The 24,576-nt window shown below is 48.5% G+C and overlaps 1 protein-coding gene across 5 annotated transcripts in view; it reads left to right on the top strand.

Annotated features, from left to right (window-relative positions):
* The window catches only part of FGFRL1 (fibroblast growth factor receptor like 1), a 352,764-nt gene that overhangs the window by 292,806 nt on the left and 35,382 nt on the right, over nucleotides 1-24,576 (top strand). For all 5 annotated transcript variants that reach the window (XM_085642607.1, XM_085642608.1, XM_085642610.1 and 2 more), the window contains one exon: nucleotides 15,824-15,904. In XM_085642607.1, the coding sequence (XP_085498733.1) occupies nucleotides 15,824-15,904 (81 nt within the window). The remainder of the gene's footprint in view (nucleotides 1-15,823; nucleotides 15,905-24,576) is intronic.

The raw sequence follows: 24,576 nt of genomic DNA, 5'->3' as shown, positions 1-24,576 counted from the left end.
CAATTTCCCTCGGTAGCAGCCTGAAGCTCAGCCGTGCCGCTCTTCCTTCTCCTCCAGTCTCCCGAGGCGCACCAAGTGTTCCTCCTCACACAGTTTCTTTGATTGTTAAGTGTTAGTTGTCATGTTGGTACAAGTGCCTTAAGGTTGTTCAAATCTGCTACCTTTCATGGCCGAAATGTGAGCTCTCTCGTCACTGGCCTGCCTTTGTCCTCGGTAACAATGGGTGTCAGCGGAGTACTCATGCACGGCTCGAGGGAAATGAAAGGGTGTCATTGGGTACATTAAGCCCCGGGCAGTGCGGTGGCGTGACGCAGCGCTACGAGTACTCATGTAGGGCTCGAGCAAAGGAATGGGTGTCATTGGGTACATTAGGCCCCGGGCAGTGCGGTGGCGTGACGCAGCGCTACGAGTACTAATGTGGGCTCGAGAAAAGGAAAGGGTGTTATTGGGTACATCGAGCCCCGGGCACTGCGGTGGCGTGACGCAGCGCTACGAGTACTCATGTAGGGCTCGAGCAAAGGAAAGGGTGTTATTGGGTACACCGAGCCCCGGGCAGTGCGGTGGCGTGACGCAGCGCTACGAGTACTCATGTAGGGCTCGAGCAAAGGAAAGGGTGTTATTGGGTACACTGAGCCCCGGGCAGGACGTGGACGTGGACGTGACGCAGTTAGCGCTATGAGTATTAATGGACGGCCACAATGCCAGTGGTGTACCATCTCGCATTCTTAACTCAGCGAAGATTTAAAAAGCTTGGTTTCAAAATGCTTTATTGGAACATAGGCCTCTGAAAGCGTACTAGAAAGAGAATGTACCAGGTTCATCGTCTGGTACATGAACATGCATAGAAAAGACTGTGACGTGTGCGAGATCAAGCAACCAATCAGAGGTGGAAAAAAGAACGAGCGTGTCTAATGCAAGGCTAGTTGTAACATAGCCGAAACAGAGGGCGGAAGTAGGGAGCTGGTATGGCTTAGATGAACACTGGGCATGAAGCCAGCACTCCCTGCTCCACCCTCCTATGCAGTCTGCGCTACTTCTCTCACACTAGGAGAGAGCGCATCTGGAAACACTGGGCCAGCACATGTCCAGGTTTCAGTGGATTCTTTTAGTGGCCATGTTGTTACAATACCAGCCTGTGCCGCTCAGTACAGGGCCCATTCATGAAACAACGGGGCTAGCCTGATAGCAAAGCATGCCGGCTGTTGGATGCCATTTCACACATGTGACGTTGTTTCCTCTTTACATCATGTGAATGCTAAACTAGATACTCATATGAGCGGACCACATGGCACAGCAAGATCTTTGTGATCTCCTACCACAACCAAGGCTGCTCCAGGCTCATTCCCAATCCAGTTACCTGCCATCTTCTAAACACCACCTTTTAACCATTGTTATGAGACATTCAGCTGCCTAGCACTTTGACCATGTACAGAGAGCAGAGGAGCTGGTGGTGCGACTGAATATATCAAGTTATTTGTTCTATTTTATTTTAAAGGCACATCATAACTATGAGAATAAAAGTGATGTGAGAAGAGCATGGATTATAATTGTCTTTTATACTGATGTATCATTCAGCTGAGGGCAAATCCAAAACAAATATTAGGTAGCTGCGACTCCTGTATGCTCACAAGCGCTTCCTTGTGGTTGTGCAGACTCCCAAAGACACCACGATTGGTGGTTAGGACGCCAGTCTTCGCTGTGTAAACAGCCTTGCGCCAAGCCGCATGCGAGAGGCTGAGCTGCAGGAACAAATATGAATGTTGCCCAAGATAGCCGCTTTTTGTTTATTCCGGTGGCGAGTTCCTCGCTACTTGCAAGCGGCTGGGCACAGCAGACGTGGGCCTTAACCACACACTCCAATCCAGCACCATTCTAGTCACAAGTAAACACCACATTTATAATGCGCCACTTGGAATCACCCTGAAACAGCCTGGTTGGGTGAGTGAATGAATGAATGTATGCAGTGTTTCTCTGCAAATGACATCATGTCTGGGCTCTGCAGTAAGAGTTTGTGTGCCGAAGACAAGTGAAGAAAGCTGCTTTTTGAGCTGGGTTCTCAAGGCTGGATGGTTTCCTTTATTGTCAATGATCATTGGGAATGCACCCCTTGGCTGTGGACCCCAGAATGTAAAGTGGCAGCGTCTTTTCCACCAGCATGAATGAAAAATACATATTTGCGCGAAATGCAGATCTGACATTTAGCGCTATATTTTAGCACAACATGCGTCTTTGTGTCCATTTTGGAAGTGAGGAGGCATTTCACATTAAAAACAGTGCCACAAACACAAGTGCTGCGAACAACAGCCAGTCGCGTTCTGCTTGTTTGAGTTGTACCCATGTTCCTACACTGTCATTTTGCCCCATCATTTTTCAACATAGTACAATGGTGTTATTTCGGGATTGTAACCTAACCAGCATAACACAAACGTATGCAAATGACACCGCGTAGTTTACATTTCGATGGGCCTACTCTCCAGCTGCAGTGGGTTCTGGAAGCTCTAGTGAAAGACGTAAATCCTATCATGGTTAGCACAGCCTTGATAAAATGAACTCGACAGAGCTGACTTGTTATGTAAGCACCAATAGACAGACTGTGCTGTCTTTTGTGTAAACGACCAGCAGGGTTGTGAATAAGAAGCATTCTATTCAGTCACTCCTTCACGATTCACTACTTCACAGGCATAAGTTGTCATGCTTCTTTAGCATATATGATTTGCAGGATTTTGCTAAATAGCTGAATGTGGCTAGGAGCATAGCTTTGTTGCTGTCAGTAGATATTTGGAAAGAAATGGGAGTCCTGTCTCTTAGGTTAGCCCCCGATTTTCTTTACCAAAGATTTAAGGGGACACCATTTTCTGACATTCACAGCCACTAAACATAAAGTTGTAATTGAAAACTCTGTTAACACTTTTTTAGGTGTTTTGTTGCTGAATTACCGGTCTGGTGGTTGTGAGGGTGTACCCATAAAGGCTCCAGGTTCACAATCACAGGCTTTGCCTCACTCAGGTCATGCTAATTTGTTTGCAGACAACCAGTGCTTTATTTAAGCCAGGGGTTTCCGGTGCTCGGCACCGGCACTTAATTGTCAGCACCAGCTCTAACAACAATCCACATCTTGATGACGCTGTCTAATTTGGAGACAAGCACAACAACCGTGTTTAATAAATCAGTACACATTAAAATGAGTAATACTTGCAGCTCAGGTCATTGATATACCTTTGGGTGGCTTGGAATTGTCTGAATTGTCACACTTGTAGGAGTGCAGTTGTTAGCAGTTGTGTTGGTTCTGTCATTGGAAGGGGCAGTGGGCGGTGCAGGCTGCAGTGGCCTCCCGAGAAGGGCCCTGGCACTTCTTTTTTTAATTTTAATTTTTTTAATACAAGTTAAGCAGTAAAGACAATTGCATTTAATGGTGCCCGTGCTCAGAGTGAGCTCCAGACTACACCCAGTCTTCTCCGCACTAACAAGGCCGACAGCATCAGATTCTGCTTTCTGAAGACCGCAGTGACTGAAAAAATATTGCTGCTTTTATCTGTCAGATTAAAGCAATAGTTTAGCAGTTCAGTCTTTGTCTCTGCAGACTTGGGCTGGTGGTAGACCCAAAGTATGATTTGCTGGCCTCACTGTACTCCCTTTTAGTGATTGCATCTAGTCAGAACCTAGAGTTGATTCAAGAGGAACCAATTCAGAGAGAGGCCTTACACCTATTAAATTCATGGTGTTATTATTGAAATGTAGTCTGTAAAAACATACAGTAACTAGTCTTCAAAAACTCTGTTTCTGGTTCATTGTTGTTTCACATTAATCTTCAGTAGAGATGCGTTTGAACCTATTAGCGGAGCATAGAATCTGAGGATTGCTGTCAGGCAGTAGGATATCGTAGACTTGCTTTTGAAGTCATGGTGACCCATACAGACTCTGCATTTTGTTGATGCCCTAAACATAGCATCCTTTTTAACATGTTTGTCAGTATTCACCCACTGGGTGGTATAATAACGCATAGATTCTAAATCTAGACGCATTAAGCTCAAAACAATTGCCACAGGTAAGTAACTTTATCCATTTATGAGAGGCCTTGTTCAAGGCACCTGAATGTTCATTTAGCCTTGATCTGGGGTAAATCATCTCAACTCCGTGTGACCTTTCAGAGCTGAATGATGTCCACTGATATATGAAGCTAGTAGCCATTATTATATGACAAAGTGATCCATACCCTAGACATCTAAACAGAAAGTGGGCTGGAAGTAGATTCATCATGGTCCAGACAGAGGTCGGGTTGGTACCACATTATGTTCATTAAGGTAGCTGCTTCACAGCACCACAACAGTGGCCACAAGAGGACACCACACTGTACCAGATGCCCTCCTTTGTGACAAGCAATGGAGTGTCCAAACAGCTGAATATAATGTTGCCTCTTTAAAAAGATTGTTTGCCTCTGTGCTTTCAGGCTTGCATGCATTTTGGTGTTGCCTAATATCAATCTGTTGGTTTAATAGATCATGATAAATAGGCATTTGTTGAAACTTGTAGACCTATGAAAGAATTGAACGCCCCACTCATGCTGCTTCTTTTTAGGTGTGCTGTTAGCCAGGACATTTTGATTTTTCTAAAATTATAAGTATAATTAAGTTGTAGGAACTTTCAGCCATTGGCTTGCTGTTGTCATTCATATTTTTCTTCCCTCCCTACTGCTTGGGACAGTGGGTCAGCCCACTTCAGCCATTGGGCAACTTCACTGTGATTGACAGCTCTTGTCCCTTTCACAAGGAGTGCTTCCACTCACAAAGCACTTCTATTAAGTGGCAAGGACTACAATGTGTTCTTCTTGAGACCACATACATGTTTTTTGCATTTAGCCATTTTTTTAACATATATTGGTAAGGTTCCAGCAGCTCCCCAACAATACATTTTACAAAACTCGTGAGAAAACACATATTGCTGGCAGACAACGACAGGCCTATGGGCTTTGCCATAGCTGGGTTGCTTTAGTTTACTGAAATTGTAAACAAACGTCAACCATAAGGGCTTACCCAAGCCTGCTGTGTAACGATATGTGACTAACGTACCCCTTTAATTTGAGCTGGGTTTCCCTGGGAATGCGACTCTTCCGTTTTTGTTCCTCTGGGAAGGCTTTTTACCTGGTCCGGAGAGAGGCTGGCTGTGCCGCCCAGACAGAGGCCCATTGACGAGTGCGACACAAAGGCAACCGCGGTCGCTATAGACTTTTGACCGCTGGAGAAACATTTTCAAGCGAGGCTTTTGTGCGAAAGAAAAGGCCTGGCCGCGCAGAACCGATCAGCATTTTAATCATTTTAATTCCCAGTCTCCGAGTCACGAAGCTCTGCGGAAGTCGGGCAGCAAGCGAAGGCTGTGTCTGTGGGGGCGATGGCTGAATGGCTGTCTTGCTGTGTTGTTTTGGGGCCTGCCTGGGGATACAATGTTGCTTTAAACGCCCTCACCATCTGCCAACAAACTTTCTGCCTCTTTCGCGAAAAATAGCGTTTAGCATTTCACGGCTATTTGCTGTTAATACTGGCTGGCTTTGTTTACTTGTTCTTGTTCCAGGTTGGCAGTTGTGAACCTTAATGTAATTTCTGAGGGAATCCGTAGCCATTTGTTTCCCTCTGTAACGCTTTAATGTTCGTGGGTCCATTGCTGCTTAGGGGAATATGTGAATTTAAGCTATGCATATATGCTGTGCCTCCAGTCACCTCTCAATGCTGGCATGCTGCCGTTCGCCCTTCACTAATACAAAACAAGCCCTGGCAACGCCAACTGGTCTGGCTTTAATGAGCTAATGCATGCAAAATGTGTTTGTGCATACCTGTTTCCATGCGTTCCAGCTCATCCCTGCCAATTTTTGTTTTTTTAAAGCAGCTGGATTGTGTGCTATTACATGTGTCTGTGTGTATGTGTGACTCAAACATGTTTCCTGACTAATGCAGTAAGAACAGCAGTGGCGGCTGCTGCCTGTCTAAAGTGGTAGGGCGCCGGAGGGGGTTGGGGAATAAACTAAAAAAAGTTATTTGCCCTCTTCTCCTGCTGACGCTGCCGGCCGCCTCGTTGCTGCTCTTGTCCTGGCCGACAGTGGATGGCCCTCAAAGCACAGGCTCCCCACCCAATCCAGATGCTGCTCTCATGCTATACCTGGCACGAGAGCAGTGCCAGGATTGATCTGAGTGGCCTTGTTTGCTGCTCAGGCAGTGCCTGGAAGCCTGTGTCTTTTTCCAACCTGTCTGTGCAACACAGGTGGGTTGGAGAAACAGAAGTGTGCATATCTGTATGGCCGGTCTAGGGCGGCCATCCAAACTGACATACGCACTTATAAGCGCACACTAATCCTCCTCCCTGTCATGCCCGGCACCGCCCCACCCTGTACTCATTGCTTGAACTCCGCCGCGATTTAAAAAAAATATGATAATAACATTGTGTTATTATCATTTTATTTGTTATCTAGTGGTTATCTTCCACCACTACGGAGGAGCCGCCCCAGAAGAAAAGACGGCTGCAGTGAAAACTAAAACCAAAGGAATGTATGAGATAAAGTGGCTGGTGTACTTTTCAGATGTAAAATAGTCCCCCGTGCAATTCAGTGTGAGCACTCCTAAGGAAGTGGAAAGGTACACTAGAAAGCCAACAGCATGAAGTGAGGGAGGCATACTCCCCTGTGAGGAGCCTCCCCCTCTAGGTATATTGTAAAGAATCTGTAACAATCAGTCGTTATGTCAAGCTGAACTGTTAAGCCAGGCGTAAAAATGTTCAAACTCCGAAATGCACATATACCTGCTTTCCTTTTGTTTTACTTTGTTGCTGTTTTGTAGTTGAATTGCTATATTCAGCAGCCTTCCAGGTTGTTCAGTAGCCCTGTATATTTGTTGGTGTTTGATAGCACTGTAAAGAACAGATATTACTTTCTCTCAGCTCGGTGGCACTCATTTTATTGACTCATGAAAGATAGAATTGGATGTGGTCTAACCACAGAAGGCTTGAGCCTGCCTCAAGCCATAGATGTCTGGCTCTGGCTTGGCCCGAGGTCAGCCTCGACCCAAAAGCGAGCCGAGCCTCCATAGCTTCTGCTGACTCTGCTTCCCTCTGCACACTATACAATCTTTTTCAAACTCCCAAGGTTTCAGTATTGAGGGGCTTGTTGGGGCTGGCTATTTGCATTTCTACTATGAAAAATCTAACGCCCCTTCTCTGATGCACTTAGGGGCTTGTAGAATAAAGTGATGGCATGCAGAGGGAGGGGCGCCAGAAATAAAGGAGTTCGTCCAAGGGGGCTCGTAATCGAATTTTTAAAAGGGAGATGGGAAGCGGAGAGGGGGGGGGGGGGGGGGGGACAGAGGATAATGGAAAGGTGGGGGCCATAGGGAGCGAGAGCAAAAAAGTGCGACATGGTAGAAAAGAAAGTTATAAAGGCAGAGATGAAGGAGGAGAATGTGACGAAGCCAAGGTAGAGAACGTGTAGCCCGAGAGAAACAAAGGGGAGAAAACGGGAAACAGAGGCAGAAATTGAGCGAGAGATAGGCAGGGGTGGAAAAGGGAGAACGAGAACGACGAGGGAGATAGCAAAATGGTGCGAGAATCTGAGAGCGATGTTTTTCCGGCTCTGCTTGTATAGCGCTCCCCCTACATTCCCTGGCTTGACCTCTTCCAGATGCAATGCTGAGCTGGCCTCGCAGGCTTAGAACCTGCTCCTTCCAGGGTTTCCACAGACTGCTCTAGTGGACGTGGTGACGGCATTTGATGTCTTGCCCAGGGCTTTAAGTGGGGTGAAAAAAAAGGGGGGGGGGTTGGGTTTCTCAAAGGGGCGAGGCCAATGTAATTAAGGGTGTGGCTTAAAAACATGTAGGCTATAAATCTGTGTTTAGCATAGTATTTTGCTGTTTTTGTCATTGCATCCAGATATGATACAACAAGTAATATATCTACAAATAATCAGGACTATTTGCTTTATCAATGGTTGTTAGTTGCATAACATAAATAAGCAGCAACTATGGCTTGTATATAATATTGAAAAAGCTTCCACTTAAAGCCCTGGTGACACTACAATGTTGCTGCTCCCGAGTTTCAATAATAGAAGGGAAATCCAGAGTGAAAATTAGTCTCTTTAAAGGATTTCTCTTCCACTTCAACGCTCACCTGGCATGACGTCATGCCATAACTTCTCCACTAGTGAAAAGTGAGTAGTGTTAGCAGTACACATCGATGTGCCTGCTGTTACTGCAGTCCGGAAAAAAACTTCCCTCCTGTGCCAGGGCACAAAACAGAGCCCGATAGAGAACCGTTTCGAGGCCCCCTTTAAAAAACTGCCGGTGCTCAGCACCGAGGCCCGGCCCACTTAAAGCCCTGGCCTCGTCTTGCCCTTTATTTCAACGCGATCTAGTCTTATCGCTGGGAGCGTGGTATAAGGGATCTGGGGGGCGGGGTCTGCTGGAAAAGGAGCCCTATTATATATGTATTCAGACCTCCGTGGATTGCATCATTGTCTCCTTCATTCCGCGTCCGTTCTCCCGTTCCTTTACTGCAGCCCTTTATCCCTTCTGAGGGGCTGCATCAGTGATGAATGCGGATCTCATTGCGCGCCCCCTTCACCCACCCCCCGACTTTGAAGTTCGCCCTCGGCCTGGGCTTCAGTTCAAAGGTCGCCATGTTTATTTATGCAAAGCTGGGCTGTCTGTGGAGCGGGGTCTTTCAAGCTCGCGGCCTTCAAAGCCCCCGAACCTGGTTCTCCGAGTGAAAGCTGTAACAGGCCTTGCATTGTGAGGAATGAAAGCGTCTCGCGCCGCAGATAACAGAGGAACATCCGGGCCCGCGCCTGCCTCAGAACACGGGTGTGGTGAGTATGACTGTGCACGAGACAAGCATTACCTGCCGCCTGTCCTGACGCTCCTTCCTGGAGCCAACCCATGCAAATAAACAGCGCGTGGCACGCTGCTAGACACGGTGCCCACGAGGCCTCTGAGCTTCCCGCCTTCTTTCAACAGCACACCTGCCTCTCCTCAGCTCCTGACGCACTTGTATAGGATAGAGCTGCCATGTCCTTCTACCAGTGCTTTAAAATGGACCGGTACTGTCCGATATTGGGCACCTGCACTTCTGAAATTTGAAAGGGAGAGTACCTGCACTTCTCAGCACTGGTTCAATACATTTAATGGGAGAATACTGTCACTACTCAGCAGCAAACAGGTACTTTGAATAGTGAGTACCTGCACTTCTACATTTCCATTTACAGCCCTGCCTTCGACACAGCACACTAGAAGCATCCTTACCTGGATCAAATTCATCTTATTCTCACCCTAACAACCGGAACCAATACTAATGATGGCTACCTTATCGACCACACGCAACTAACAATAAACAGCCGATTGATGAAACTACGGAAGAATAAAAAATTAAAAAAAACTCTACGGTGGCTTATATGGTGTCATATTGTGCCAACGTAATGAATAACGTGTTAGTAGCGCTAGTGCTCGGGCAGGTCTGTTTTTTTAATACATGTGGTGCAATCAATCTGAACTTGCCCACACTGGTGCTGTAAGTGGATTGTCTGTTGTGCCTTTGGAATGGCTGTTGTAGCCATGTCAACATGAAGAATGCAGACCGAGGTCCAAACATGTCTGGCATCAGGTCCCTTGTCCATACTCAGCTGGACAAGGGACCTGGTGCCAGATGGTGATGGAATAGAAGATTGCGCTTGAGGTGCTCAGGAGTGCTGTAGGTGATGGAATAGAAGATTGCGCTTGAGGTGCTCAGGAGTGCTGTAGGTGATGGAATAGAAGATTGCGCTTGAGGTGCCCAGGAGTGCTGTAGGTGATGGAATAGAAGATTGCGCTTGAGGTGCCCAGGAGTGCTGTAGGTGATGGAATAGAAGATTGCGTTTGAGGTGCCCAGGAGTGCTGTAGGTGATGGAATAGAAGATTGCGCTTGAGGTGCTCAGGAGTGCTGTAGGTGATGGAATAGAAGATTGCGCTTGAGGTGCTCAGGAGTGCTGTAGGTGATGGAATAGAAGATTGCGCTTGAGGTGCCCAGGAGTGCTGTAGGTGATGGAATAGAAGATTGCGTTTGAGGTGCCCAGGAGTGCTGTAGTTGATGGAATAGAAGATTGCGCTTGAGGTGCTCAGGAGTGCTGTAGGTGATGGAATAGAAGATTGCGCTTGAGGTGCTCAGGAGTGCTGTAGGTGATGGAATAGAAGATTGCGCTTGAGGTGCTCAGGAGTGCTGTAGGTGATGGAATAGAAGATTGCGCTTGAGGTGCTCAGGAGTGCTGTAGGTGATGGAATAGAATATTGCGCTTGAGGTGCTTAGAGTTATCAGTCAACTTCTACGATGCCTCTTGGCTGTTTGGCTTCGTCAGACCTATGATTGTCTTACAGGGAAGGGTTCCATGCCATAACCAATGAATCCAGGAGGACCAAGTGTTGCCACCCTGAAGGTGTGAAGTGTAAACTGTCCGAATAAACAGATGGGGTAGTTGAGTAGACGACCAAGAACCACTACCTCCAGATCCCTTTCTGGGGAATCCGTTTAAAAAAGGAGGCCTAGAAACATGTGCATTATGGTCATCATGCCTGCCTGCGGATGTCCTGGTTTCAGTGTGTTTGATCTTTAATAATGTTGACAAATTTTAAATTACTACTGTAAAATACACACTGAATGTACTAAATTAAAATTAGGCTCATGTCCACTTGGCCTTAAGAAAGCGACTAATGTCATGAAACATGTTGGATGGGGCACTTTTATTATGTGAAGAATTAATTATTAACCAAAATAGTTGCCATTGAATAAAATAAAGGAACATTGCTAATAATACACAGAGCATCAACTCTTAATTTATGTTGATATGTATTTATATAGCTTTGAATGTGTCCATTGTGTTCTAGTTTTTGACCCTTCCAGGCATGTTTCCTGCCATGAAAGGATATAGTACAGGCCCTCGATGTCACAAGAGTTCCTGAGAATGATTCGTAGGGAAGGATACAGTATCGCATAGGGACGGATAGGACAAAGTCTCACTGGACAAAATAGAGCAATGTCTCACACAGGAATAGGACAGAATAATGTCTCACACCCTCTCTCAAAGGGATATGACAGAATAATAATAGGACAGCAAACTGTCACATGTAGTGACAGACCGGTACAATATTTTTAACAGGGGTTGAGAGCATTGTCTTAGGTAAGGATCTTTCAGTAATAGGTCTTTTGCACAGCATTAGAATTGGACAGTGTCTCAACCGGAGATAGGAACAGACAATGTCTTGCATCGTTAGCACATTGGGATGTCTCACATGGAGCTACATTGTCTAACAAAGGGATTGGTCACTACAGTGTCTCACACAGGGATGATGGAAGCCTGCAGTTAGAAAGTAAGAAAAATACAGAATGCATGGCGATGGCTGTCCAAATCAGATGATGCAGGTTGTTTTATTCACAAGGTCGGCATACAGAAGCCATCATGCATCGGGCTGGAATCTCAGGAAAGAAGGTCAGCAAATGCAAACCAGGCTAGAAAACATGAGAAGTCATAATCTGAAAGAAGAGCGATTCTGGAAACAAGTCAAAGTACAGAGGGCAATTCGGGACAAGAGAGGTTAAGAGCATATGCAGAATAAAAGGAAATAGAATAGGATGGTTCAGTAAACTTCCTAAGTAATAAAGCAGTTAAGAAGCACCTTTCTCGTACAGTGCTCTGTTTTATACTGTCCTTCCAGAGAACACCACCAGGCACGTATAGAAGAGTTTGCAGATTCCCACTCCAAGAGCTCTCCTTTACTATTTGTGGGGCAGCGTGGATTAGGGACCTGAATGATGTTCCTATGGTAAAGTTGGTACCAGCAAGCATAAAGCATTTGGAGCAGGGGTACAACAGGACATCCACAATACTAAACAGCATCTTACAGGGATGATCACTGTAACTGGCAGCCTCTTTGGTCTGTCCTATGTGGTACCATTCGCCCTGATATTGGTGACACTACTGTGGCCATCTCAGATATACGCTTACTTTGAAGCTGTCCAAACTCCCACTGCCATGGACTTGGCATCCGGTTCCGCCGCAGATGAACCTGCAGGGCTACTTTCCTGGGTAAGCGTACAGCTTGACATTCTTTACGCCTGCCTTAGATGCCTCTTAACTGCTTTATACAGTTAGAACATATTTTATAATCATTGATCTATATCCTATAAGAACCTGCATATGCTGAAATGCACTTTAGGCCATTTTGGATAACTATATTGGCCTCCCCCACGACAAAGCCATCATCAACTGGCAGGACTCCCTGACAGCACATCTCATTCCCCCACTCCCCATCCTTACCTGTGACATTGACCTTGTGGGAGATTAGGTGCCTTCAGCTGTAGCTTGTCAAACATCAGACTAGCATTTTCAAATAAATTCTGTCCATCCGGCTTTCCCTCGATGCCACATATGGCAAACAGGTACTGCCTATCACCAGTCAGTCAAGCATGCTTGCAACTCCACTGCAAGTTCACTGTAGTGTCTAGACTCACTTTACATGTGATGAGTAGCATTAACCCATAAATCCACGACTGGAGAATTCTGTTTGACCACACTAGACCATCACACAATGTTGAAAATACACAGCTTGAACCTCCAGCTTTAAAAAGGGAAAAACTCGTGTTGCAATCCTTCTCAGGTAATGCGACTAGAATTTGGAACTCGCTTCCTCCAAACCTTCACACCACCTCCTCTGTCCAGTTTTTCTAAACAGACCTTAAAAGTCCTCTTTTCTTATGACACTTCCTTCTATCAATAATTCACCTTGCCAGGCGCCCCACCAGGCTCACGTGCCCTCATCCCAGGCTCGACACTTTTTGTTACATGACACTTGCAAGAGCTACTTCGACCCTCTGTCTCAATTTTGTAAATATGTACTTGTGCGACCCTAATCGTTCCACCTTTTCTTAAGTTGTTATCTTGAGTGAATATGTAACTTGTTAATATGTAACTCTCACCACAAGTAACTGCTGTAGATACAAATATTGTCACCTACTATAATGTTGCTCTGAATTCTTTATGTAATGTACTTCACTCTATTGTAAAGCGCTCTGACACTTCTGGGTAAAATATGTGCTATATAAAAACGCATAAATAAATAAGGCATACTGTCGATGGTTTGGGCAGTTGGTCCTGAAAGTGGAAGAACGCAAAAGAACTTTAAATACAGTTGTTTGTAGTATTCACGTGTCCACGGTCAGTATAATGTTTTTTGAGACCCCTGGCAAAGTGACATTTTGATGCCCCCCCTTCTCTCCATAGAGCAACCTTTTCCACTTTTTAGAAATCATGCACCTCCTGTGATGCAACTAATCACCCCATACCAGGCTGCCATGGAGCCAGCTGTGCCGGTGTCGTGGCAAGGGACCTGTGTTCTATGTAGTCATAGTCGTTCCCCAGAAATTCGCTACTTGTAAGGACCACACGAGTCATTGCTGGTCAGGGGCGTAGCAGTCTGTAGTGCAGCAGGTGCAGTGGAACCTCAGCCCAGGAGTCTGATGGGTCCACTGCTCCCCAGTTAGGGACGTTGTTTCTTCGAAATCAGGGGATTTGGAGTCTCTTGTCCTTGCTTGATTTAGTGCCCAAGCAGCTTGCCAGGCCTCTGGCGTTGCAGGCATGTGCCCTTGGCCAAGGCGAGAAATGTTTGTCCGCAGCGGCCCATGACACCCCATCACCCCACCCACGTTTTGTGGGAGGCGGCCTGCGCCTTGTCATTCACTGCACAGGTTTGGGATTTGGCTGGATAACAAGCAAAGTTGCATCTTGAAAAGGATCAAAGGCAGCCGGTCTATGCGGCTCACATCAAAGGCCTGGCGGCGTGCCAAGGGATGTAGAGAATGCCAGTCAGTTGCTGTGTGTATGCGTGTGTGCACAGGGAGGGTGGGGCATGTACATGGCCTGACATACTGCAACATGAGGCGCGAGCAAGGATGGGCACGCCGCCCTTTGTACCCCGCAGTAGAAGGATTAGGGCGCCATTGACAGGCCTGCTTGCCTCTTCCCCAAGTCAAGCCATCCTGTCCATTTTACAGATAACCAAGGAATTAAAAATGGACAACAATCCTTTTTTGAACTCCTTTTGCTTCTCCCAGAAAATTCGATGTTTGCACAGTGCTTTCAAAGCTCGTCTGACAGCAGATATGTCAGGATTTTGTTCTCAGGGCCTTTGATACGGTTTTGAAAAGTTCTGAAGACCAACATGGCTTTATTCATGTTGCTTTTAAAGAGAGATGGGGTAATCTGCCTTTTATGCGAGACATCCCAGGGTTTGAAGAATAGCTGTTTTTTCTTCTAAGGTTGCCTCACCTTTTATTGCCCCAGCAAAGATTAAATAAAGATATTGCAGTTTTATTAGGTTTTAGAAGCACAAAGGCTCTTTGTGCAGAAATCATGCTGAACACGTTCAAAGTGCCACTGAGGCCACTGTAGAATGGTAAATATCAGCTGTGGCGTAGGTAGTACCACCAAGGTCACGGCTGCATTTTGTCTAAGATCTCTGAGATGTGAACACTCGACCCATGTGTGCTGGTGATCAGGACTGTCTACAGCTATGACAACAGAGTATCTGCGTGTGTGTGTGTGTGCATGTATGTGTATTTATATATATGTGTATGTGTGTGTGTGTGTATATATATATATATGTGTGTGTGTGTGTGTATATTTAAGAGGCCTGTCGTAATGATGTTTGATGGACTTCCCAATGTCTCATAAGACCAAGCAAAAATAGGGGACTATTGATGTGGACACCCTCATTCCGAGTTGACAGACACTTAAGTCCTGCAATAGTGCCCTGAAAATAGGGATAGCGGAGGGTGCTTGCTCTCTGGTGTGGTATTACTCCCCATTATGTGTTCTGACATTAGAATATTTTTCAAGTTCTGAAATGCAATACTTAGGGCGTGATTATGAGTTTGGCGGTGCGGCACCGGTTCCCCCAGAACGCCCGAGCCGTGGCCGAGCCAGCCACCACATTACCAGTGTATCTCGTGTCTGGTAGGCTTTTGTTTTACGTTCCCACAGCCGTGCATCAGAAAATGGTCACCACAGTGAGAATTCCAAAAACAGTTCCTGCATGACATGGATTGTAAAGTCCATGCCGTGCAGTAACTGAGATGCATGCGCAAAGGGAGGCACATGTTGTGCCCCCTGCATGAACCCCATGGTCCAGAGGCAGGACTTTCCCCTCCGCCACTATTTTCATGGAGGAGGAACCACCATGAAAACCATGGCAGAGAGGAAATTTGTAATATGCTTGGCGGGAACGTGGCGGCCCCGCCAAGCATATTTCTGCCTCTACACCGCCACACCACTGTCAGGGAATGGTGGTTCCCTGGCAGCTTCGGTGGGGAAATGGCGGTCCGACTGCCCTAATTGTAATAGGGCGATCGGAAGAACCCCACCGCCGCACCCCCAGACCACCAGACTCGTAATCGAGCCACAAGTGTTCCATCCTGTGTTCTTTCCCAGCACAATAAATTTATGCATCTGGGGAAAAAAATCACCTGGTTATGATGGTTAGTGCAATATGTGTACACAAGACTTTTAATGCTGCTCCGGATGAGGGCCTAGATCTGCGGCTTTTGGCTTACAGCATAGAACTTTCTGCTGTTCTCCCTATGCTCTCTTTTTAATGCAGTAGGCCTGCACATTTCCGCCTGACTATTTGTGTGTGTACATGTGAACTCCCAGAATCCCATTTGCACATAGAACTCTTTTGTAACCAGCTTTTAGCATGCACACGTTGTTGCTTGCACTGTGATCAAAGCTTGAATGAACATTTCTAATATTTCTGTTTTGCTTTCTTTGCAGATGATTCTAGTGCTGGAAAGGACAGCCAACCCCCAGAAGGTTCTATTGCTGAATTCGAGGATTTGTCTGGCAAGCAATGGGGTAAGCATGCATGTGGTGTTTCATGTTTGCGTTTTTACTGCTGTGTTATGCTTCGTTACTAAATTATATCAGACTGGTCGCACTGGATAGAGAGAGGTGGCATTCTAAGTTTCAGATGTAGTCACTGACCAAGTCTCTACAAATATTAAATAATAATTAAGTACTGTCATGCAGCACAAAGGTTTATGGAAAGCGTATGAAGAATATTATGTCACTGGTTTTAACCTTGGTGCCTTACTATTTCTGCCCCGCAGTGTCTCTAATGCTTCCATGTTTGACTAGACTAGTTGAGCTTTGCCCATTTTTGGGATCTTAAACCAATATATTATTTAAAATTTAAAACCTAAATTAAAAGCCTCCCAATTTATTTATTCAAGGGGGCATAGGATGAGCAGTAGAACTGAAATAAAAAAGACATGTGGTCGAACTAGAATGGTGAAACTGTCAGGATCTGAGGAAACATTATCCAAGAGGTGGTTTAGTCTGTTAAGGTTGCTGTGCATGTTTGTTTAGTAAGTCAATCAATCTGGTGAATGAAGATATTGTCCTAGATGTGGTGTAGTTAGTGAAGGGCACTTTACATGTCTGTGTAGTTATCCCGCCAGTCTTGTAATATTTGGACATGAATGCCTTGGTAGACTATCTTATAAAGTGTCACGTTTTCCTATCCTCGACTGCAGAGTAAGGGTCTCAAGTAGCAGGTAGACCATTCATTCCCAGATTATCAGTTCCTGATGTTGTCTCTTTTCTTCAATCTACGTAGTCTCAGTGGGCTTCCATTTCATGAGTGTATCACACTGATGACACCGATCCTCATATGTTGCATTGGATGTGGCTACCTGTACTTGGATTGTAAGACCTCAATACACAAGCTAATAACAGAATACAACAGGCACAACTTAATTCAAACACATATGGAAACCATGTCTTATTGTCGCATGGATAATGCAGTGGGAACTTCCAACACGCTCATATATACATTTACGAGGCTCCTATTCTGTTAGGCGTTCCTTCACTGTCTGCCTCTGCTCAGCTCCTTCTTCCATAGGAGATCTCTGCTAAAAGTCTGGCGTGTGCACCTGATCCATCATCAGCACTCCCACTCTTCCCGTTTTATATACTGATCAGCCAGAATCTTGAATGTGCTTGCAATCTTTTACTGGTAAATCTTGTTGAATTGCATTTTATTTCCTTTATTTTGGGGTCTTGTAAAGCACTGCAAATCTCCTTGCGGTAGCCTGAAAGCACTGTGGTAGGATACACAGAAGAGCAAGGAGGAATCAAGTTCTGTATAAAAACCAACATCAGTAAGAGTGGTATTATCTACCAGTGGAAATCAGTGGTCCATGCGTGTTGATGTAAAGATAGTAAAGCCTTGGTAAATAATCAGCAGACCCTGCAATAAACTTCCAGAGCTCGTGTGGGTCACGTTAAGGTGTCTAAACGACTTCAACCCATAAAAGTGAAGCTTTTAGATACTGTTTGGAAGGCAGAAATTAGTTTTAGCACCACATTGCGCACCTGTGCCGTACGGTGGAATGCCATCTGAACCATGATCCCAAAGTCAGAGGTTCTTTCCTCTTTAGGTCTGGCAGTAAGAGGGTTGGGTCCACATGGACACGTACAGGAAGTTTTTCATACTTGGGTTCCTCATCTGAGTGGTTCTTTCAGACCTAGGTTTCAAAGTGTAATGCATAGGTCTGACCTGTTGTTCCACACTTGATTACCACTTTTTTTTTTTTTTTTTTTTTTTTGTTTGGCTGTGGCTGTGGCTGGCTGAAAAAAGCGAGGGGAAAGGCAAAAGCAGATCTGAGCAGCTGGGCTTTCTTATTCTCTTGTGGCTTGTGACCTGGCATTTTTTGAGGCGCTAAAAAGGAGCAAGGAGGGAAAAAAAAGCAAATCCAGTTGTAATGGGATGGCCGCATGAAGGATGGCGTGAGGCTCAGTGAGAGCTCGGCGATGGAGTGAACTCAGCGGACGTGCTTTGACTCGCATAATTGTGGGCATTTGCATTTGCATTGTTTCACTTACTCGGCTGCTGCCATTGTTGCTGATAGCGTTGAGTGACCCGGGCAGCGCTGGTTGTGCCGGGGGGCGGCTGCTCTCCTCTGATCTCCCCTGCTCGTTCAGGATAGCTTCAGGACGGCTGCTTTGACCCAGTAATCTTCCCTACGAGGCTCCAGCAGAAGTGAAACAAAGGCTTGGAGAGGGTTAAAGCAGGTCAAAGAGGCTGCTGCATGACTCAGCTTGCTTTTGAAAAAAAGGGAGCTCGTCTATTTGCGGCGACGGGCTGAATAAGGCTGGTTCCCAAAATTCAACTGACCTGCCATCCAAGGCGGCCGCTCGCTACTCGCCATTACCACCGCGCACCCTGGGCTTTTCTGTGCTCTGCTGCAGTCCCCCGCCACCGCTATCTACATCGGCGGTCGCAGAGCGGGGACGGGGAAGGACTACATCCCCCAGTACTCTGTGCGACAGCTGACGCTGCGGTCGCGCCGGGAGGCGCCTACAAGAACGTCGCTGACTCCACGTCGCGGGCGGCGTGCGGGCGGCGCCGGGCTGATCCCGGGCAGAGGGCGGGCCGTCCGAGGCCGATTGAGGCTGGGCCGGGCCATCCCTCTGATCAGGTCCTTCTGGGGCCCTACATGTGAGTAACGCTTTGAGTGACCTTGGGGTAAAAGAGGACAGACATTAATTCACTCTCCTGTGCCTGCACCAGCGGACTCGCAATTGTTGCTGGGACAATTTGTCTGAAATTTGTAAATAGAGGTGTAGAGGCCCTGTACGCCATCATCTTGTTTTTGCTTGTGTGGTATAGTGATAGTGTGATAGCGGGGGGGTGAACTAAACAGACCAAGATAGTGGCATAAGCAGTGATCTGTAAAAGGGGGAAGTATGGCAGGTAAAACACTGACACGCTCGGTGAGAGCGAAGCGTAATATTGCTGAGGCCTCTCTGACACATAAAGAGGACACTAGCTCTGTATTTCCGTTATCATGCAGCCCACTGCCATTGATCGCATGTTAAAAAGAGCGTTAGGGGTCGTGTCAAGTGAAATTGAGCGCACTGAGCGGCGCTTGTCTTTAACCCCTGACTTTGACCCCATCTTAACAATACAAGACCAAGAGCAGGAAGTCATGTTAATCTCACCCCCCCAACTCCTCAGGAATTAGTGAGAAGGACATATCATGTGCCCAATTGATTCCCATTAGTAACAAGGAGGAACGAGGCCCCACCAAACGTGTTACTACAAATAAAAAGAAGAAATGCGTTCAAAGAAAGCGCAAGAATATAAGTAGTGTAACTACGCACACCAACTCACCCAGAAGAAACTTTACTGGGGTTGACCGAGCCATACAGACGCCTTCTCAAGTAGACCCCCCAATTTGGATAAATAAGATTATGTCAGACCTACAGGCCCAGCTAGAAATACTGGTAATTAACCAGCTGAAGCCGGTGACAAGCAGGCTGGACAAAATCTTAAGTGAATTAAAGAATAGAGTGACAAAAGACAGTGTAATAGGTCCTTTAAGTAACCCCATTAGTACCCTAGAGTCTAACCCAGTAACTCAAATGCCGAATAATTTTCGGGATAGTAGGAATGCACAAATAATATCTGCACAAATTCATAATGCACCTGCTCCCCATGAATACGTACCTAGCAAAGACACTTGTAGTGTGAGTGAATTGCGCCCCAATAACAGAGTAGGCAAACAGAAGCCGGATATACAGCCTCAACCCCCTGTTGGCCCCTCAAGTGACGCAGCTGTCCACGAAGATAGGTCCACCCCAATAGACAAGAGGCTCCCCACTATAAATCTCCCCCCGGAAGCGTGCCCGTTGGTTGTTGTTTTTGCCGGGGTTCCAGAATTAAAAGAGGCACAGAAAGAATCCCATCAGGAGTTAAAAAACAAACTCTCCTTTTGGCTTAATCAAAATAGACCAATATCCAATAACCAGGATGGGGAAATCCTCCTGGTTAGACGAGTGAATTGGATAGGGAGTGGGCCAAAAAATATTGAGGGAAACTGTATTATTGCCAACTTCAGGGACAGGAGGGTGGTCGAGCACATCTTGAGCTATGGACCATCAGGACGCATGACAGCCATAAGGCCATTACCTTTGAGTTACTTTTATGCAAGTCAGCAGGTATTAAAAGAGGGACAATATAATGTAGGGAGAGGTGTGACGGGATGGAATTTTGGTGTAAATGGAGGTTTAAATTTTCCTCGTCAAATGACAGGCTCCTGGGAAGGAAGGCACCCACGCTGGGCAAATAGGTTTGCCCCATTAAGGTCACTAGAGGAGATTGACTGACTACCCAACTCCCATTCACGCCTAGAACAGGTTGACACAGAACAGAATACATCCGATCAGGCACACCCGATAGAAGGAATCTCTCCCCGACATGGCTTGATCAATCAAATTGGGCAGACATCACCAGGGGGAGGTGGGTGTAGGACTTTATCAAACACTGTAGGAGCTCCAGACCCTCTGGTGGGGGGTTGTGCACATATACCCTCAGGGACATGCACCACAGCCATGGAACTAAGATACCAGGACAGTGATATGCATAAACCACCCTATAGAAAGAAAGGGGGTTGGGTTAATTCCACTCAAGAAATGGTAGCGGTAGGGCCCGTTATTGCGGAGAAAGAGGGCCTGAAAATTATTTCATGGAATATAGCAGGGATTGCAGGGAAATTTCATAACAAGGAATGGCGACAGTATATGGCCCATTTCCAGATCATTTGCCTACAAGAAACCTGGGCTCTGGATAACACCCATCTTCATATGGCGGGTTACAAATGTTTTTTCACGCCGGCTCAAAATACCCCCTCAGATAGGGCTAAGGGTGGTTTGATTACATATATTGATTTAAATATAGAAGGTAAATGGTCCAAGGTGGACTGGTTTGCATGGAACATTCAGGCCCTGAGATTTAGCAATAAAAGGCTGGGTCTTGTTTTGTTCAATGTTTATAATGCCACCCTTTCGGAAAATGATTTTACCACTATGAGGGAACTGGATGTTAGACTGAAATTTGAACTTGCTCCCATCCATGGGGTTGTGGCACCCCGGATACTAGTTATGGGGGACCTGAACTGTCATTTATGCCCAGGGTTGTTCCCGATCAGTATCAACTGGTCAAAATGCCCCGTAGAAAAAGGCCCCCACCTTAGCCACTCCTTAAGGGGTATTGAATGGGGTAAGTTGATTCACTCCTACGACCTCAAGCATACAGTGGATATGATGCCCTCGGGTCCGGATGGAAGACTCCCCCCTACTTTTAAAGGGAGAGGGTGCTCGTCTTACATAGACTACATTTTAGTTTCAAGAGGCCTAACAAAATCAGATCATAAAAGTAGAAATAGGGGGGGCGTGGTCTCGCCGCGGACGATGTGAGTCGCACATCGCTGAGGCTCCGGGCCGCCGCCGTGGAAAACAGCCTTTAAAGCGGGGCGGTGGATGCGGAGACGAGTTAGCCGGGGGGGGACCGGCTGGATATCGACAGCGGGCAGCTGCCAGGCGCCTTAGAGACTCCCGACACAGGCTGTGGCGAGCAGGGGTGATATACGAGGCGAGGAGCCGGCGGGAGAGACTGCGACCGCCATCTTGGCTGCGCCTGGCTGACCGGGAGGAGTGCCGCTAGAGAAGTCGCGAGGCCGTGTGACAGAGCGACGGCGACGTTGAGGCGCGGAGAGGCGACTCGAGGGAGATCGGGCTCGGGGACGGGCGCGGCCGCCATCTTGTGTTCTGCGGCTGGCCCTGGCCCGTTGCTGCGGCTGTCCGTCTCGTGGCGCCAAAGAGGAGGCGGACTGTGATGAGGCCTCGGCCCTGACATTGGTACGCGGAGCGGTTTGCTGGGGCTGCCTGGGGGGCACCTGGCCATAGCCTACGACTCACTGCACGCGCGGAGCTGCTACCGCGTGGCGGCGCTGCGGGCCCTGCTGCTGGTGACTGGGGCCCCTGGACTGGCCCGGCCGGGCCCTGACCGCGGCGTCGACCTGCCGGCCTGTGGCGACCTTGAGCTTGGAGGCGCCGGCCATCAGCGGAGCGAAGCAGCGAAGAGCCACCGAGCTGCACGGCGGACGACACCTACAACGACGAGAGCTGGTAGGCCGGGACCTCCCGGACGACCTGGGTGATTGCTGGGGGCCAGAGCGGAGGCGGGGGCCCGAAGGTGAAGGCGAACGACGCGGGGGGTGCGTGTGGCTGTGGACTAGCCGGGGGCGGAGAGACGCTGGCTGCCACCTTGACTCGCCTCGCGGGAGAGGCCTAGCCCACACGGCGACTGGACTGGGGCCTGGGCCAGGATCGGGGGGTGTTCTAGAAGGAAACGCGCTCAGAGGACGACCGGCGCCCTGATGTCCGTGGCCGGCTGCCTGCACCTGCACACCAGACGATAGACTACCGTTGGGCTGGGTGAGGTCCGCTGACGAGCCCTGACCTGAGAGCTGGTGGCGTTCGCTACAGGCGTGACGGCCATTCCTAGCGCTGGAGGGCCTCTCTTGGACGGCGTGGGAGCTCAACCCTGGGACAGTTTAGCGGCCGCATCGCTGCGTGGAGTTGGGCCTCGAGGACCTCCTGCGTTGTGGCGCTCTACGCTGCGGCATTGTCGTCTGCGCTCATCCCTGCGCCCCTGTGGTTCTGAGCCGGGAAAGGTGGGGCTGGCCATTCGCCACACGACTGCGGGCCCCTGAGCTGCTGGGGGCTGCTACCCCCATTCACTGTGAGGCTGATCCTGAACGCGGCCACACCATGACCCGTACGAAACAGGGGAAGGAGCCGCCGGCAACCCCCAAAGACGCCTCTGTTAAGGACTTGTGGACCAAGCCTGCCACATCGTCACAGAGCGTGGAGCCATCGGGGGCCGGGGCCTCGACAGCCCCCGTCACGCAATCCTTCATGACGGCATTCATGCACGAACTTAAATCGGAGATTGGGTCCCTTCGCTCTGAAGTCCAGGCATGCGTGAAGGACCTTCGGAGGGATGTGGGAGAGCTGGGTGGCCGAGTGGATGACTTGGAAAAGACCCTGGATGCACGCACGGAGGACCAAGAACACCTATGGCAAAGGCTGGCGACCTTGGAAGAACAACATGTTGAGCTTCAGATCCAACAGGAGGACTTGGAAAATAGGGGGCGCCGGAACAACATACGCATCCGGGGGGTGCCGCCTGGGGCAGAAGGGGCAGATATTATGTCCTTCGTGGCGGACCTACTCCATGACATCCGAGGGGATGATGACACTTCGCCGCCCACCCTGGACCGCGCTCACAGGGTTTCAGGGCCGATGGGGAGGCCGGGCCTGGTCCCTGACATCTTGACACGGGTTCACTTCTTTGTTGAAAAGGAAGCCATTCTTCAGGCGGCCAGAGGCAAATCTGAAATCCTCTGCGGAGGGAAGCCCATTCAACTGTTTCAGGACTTGGCCTCCACCACTCTCCGGCGACGCCGGGACTTCAAGCCCATCACTGCCAAATTGAGGGAGCTCAACATCCGCTACCAATGGGCCCATCCCTTCGCCCTCATGTTTCAGTGGGAGTCCAAGCGGCGGGTGCTGCGCTCATACCGGGAAGCGGCCCAACTCCTACAGATTCCTGATTCACCGCCGGCCAGCCCCGCGCGGCGCCCATCCAAACTCAGAGTCCCGGCGAAGCCGCAATGGTCCACGGTGCGACACCCTAGACACCCACCGTCGCCGGAGGGCAGCAGGGCCTCCCGGGACAAGCAGGACATTATTGAACATATCAAATCCTTGGAGGGCTCTTCCTCGCCGCTGGGCTCCCAGGCCTCTGCCGTTAAATGACCAACGCCCACCGCGGATCTGCTCACTTGACTGCATTCACATTATTGAGCTGGCTGAGACGACCGGAGGCATGGCCGGCTGTGGACTGCATCTCTCCCCCATTGCTAGCGCCCTGGAAGCCTCACTCGGAGGCGCACCGTCGTCTCCTCTACGGGGCACTGTCTCCCAGGCTTGGGCGGCGGCCCGGGCTAGACCCTCGACACCATAACTTTGCGGTTCAACGATGGCGAACCCCCCATCCTATTTCTGGGAGAGTGACATCTCCGAGACAGCCTGTGCCATGGTGCCTGGCTACTCTCTTGACTGGAATAGGCTCTTCCGGCCCTGTTGGCCGACTACAGGTTTACATGGTTGTACTTGTTCTTATTTGTTCTCCTCCGTAACCTCTTTCCTCCATTACCCTTGGCGGGGGGGACATGTGTTTGGGTGGGATGCTCAAGCGTGTGGTGCCCTACTGGGGATTCTACGACAATGACTACCATCTCTACTTGGAAGATTCTCTCTCTCAATGTGAATGGGCTCAACTCTCCCAACAAACGACGCCTCATCTGGCGCTACCTCCTCCTGCAGAACCCCGACATCATTCTTCTTCAAGAGACTCACCTCCTCAAGTCCGACGTGGGCCGGATGGCGCATCCGCGCTTCCCCCTTCAGTTCTGGTCCTCGGCTCCTTCAAAGACGGCAGGGGTGGCGATCTTGTGCCGGGCGGGGATATCCCGGGGTGATTCCAAGGTACATAGCGATGCGGAGGGGCGGTTTCTGCGGGTGGAGATCAGGCGGGGCTCCCGCGCTCTGACACTGTGTAATTTATATGTCCCCAACCAGGGTCAGGATCTCTTCTTGCGTAGGGTAATCAGGCA

Source organism: Triturus cristatus, chromosome 2_2 (genome assembly GCF_964204655.1).
Source record: "Triturus cristatus chromosome 2_2, aTriCri1.1, whole genome shotgun sequence".
Classification (NCBI taxonomy): Eukaryota; Metazoa; Chordata; class Amphibia; order Caudata; family Salamandridae; genus Triturus; species Triturus cristatus.
The sequence above is the reverse complement of the archived record's forward strand: the minus strand, read 5'-3'. Positions and strand labels throughout refer to the sequence as shown.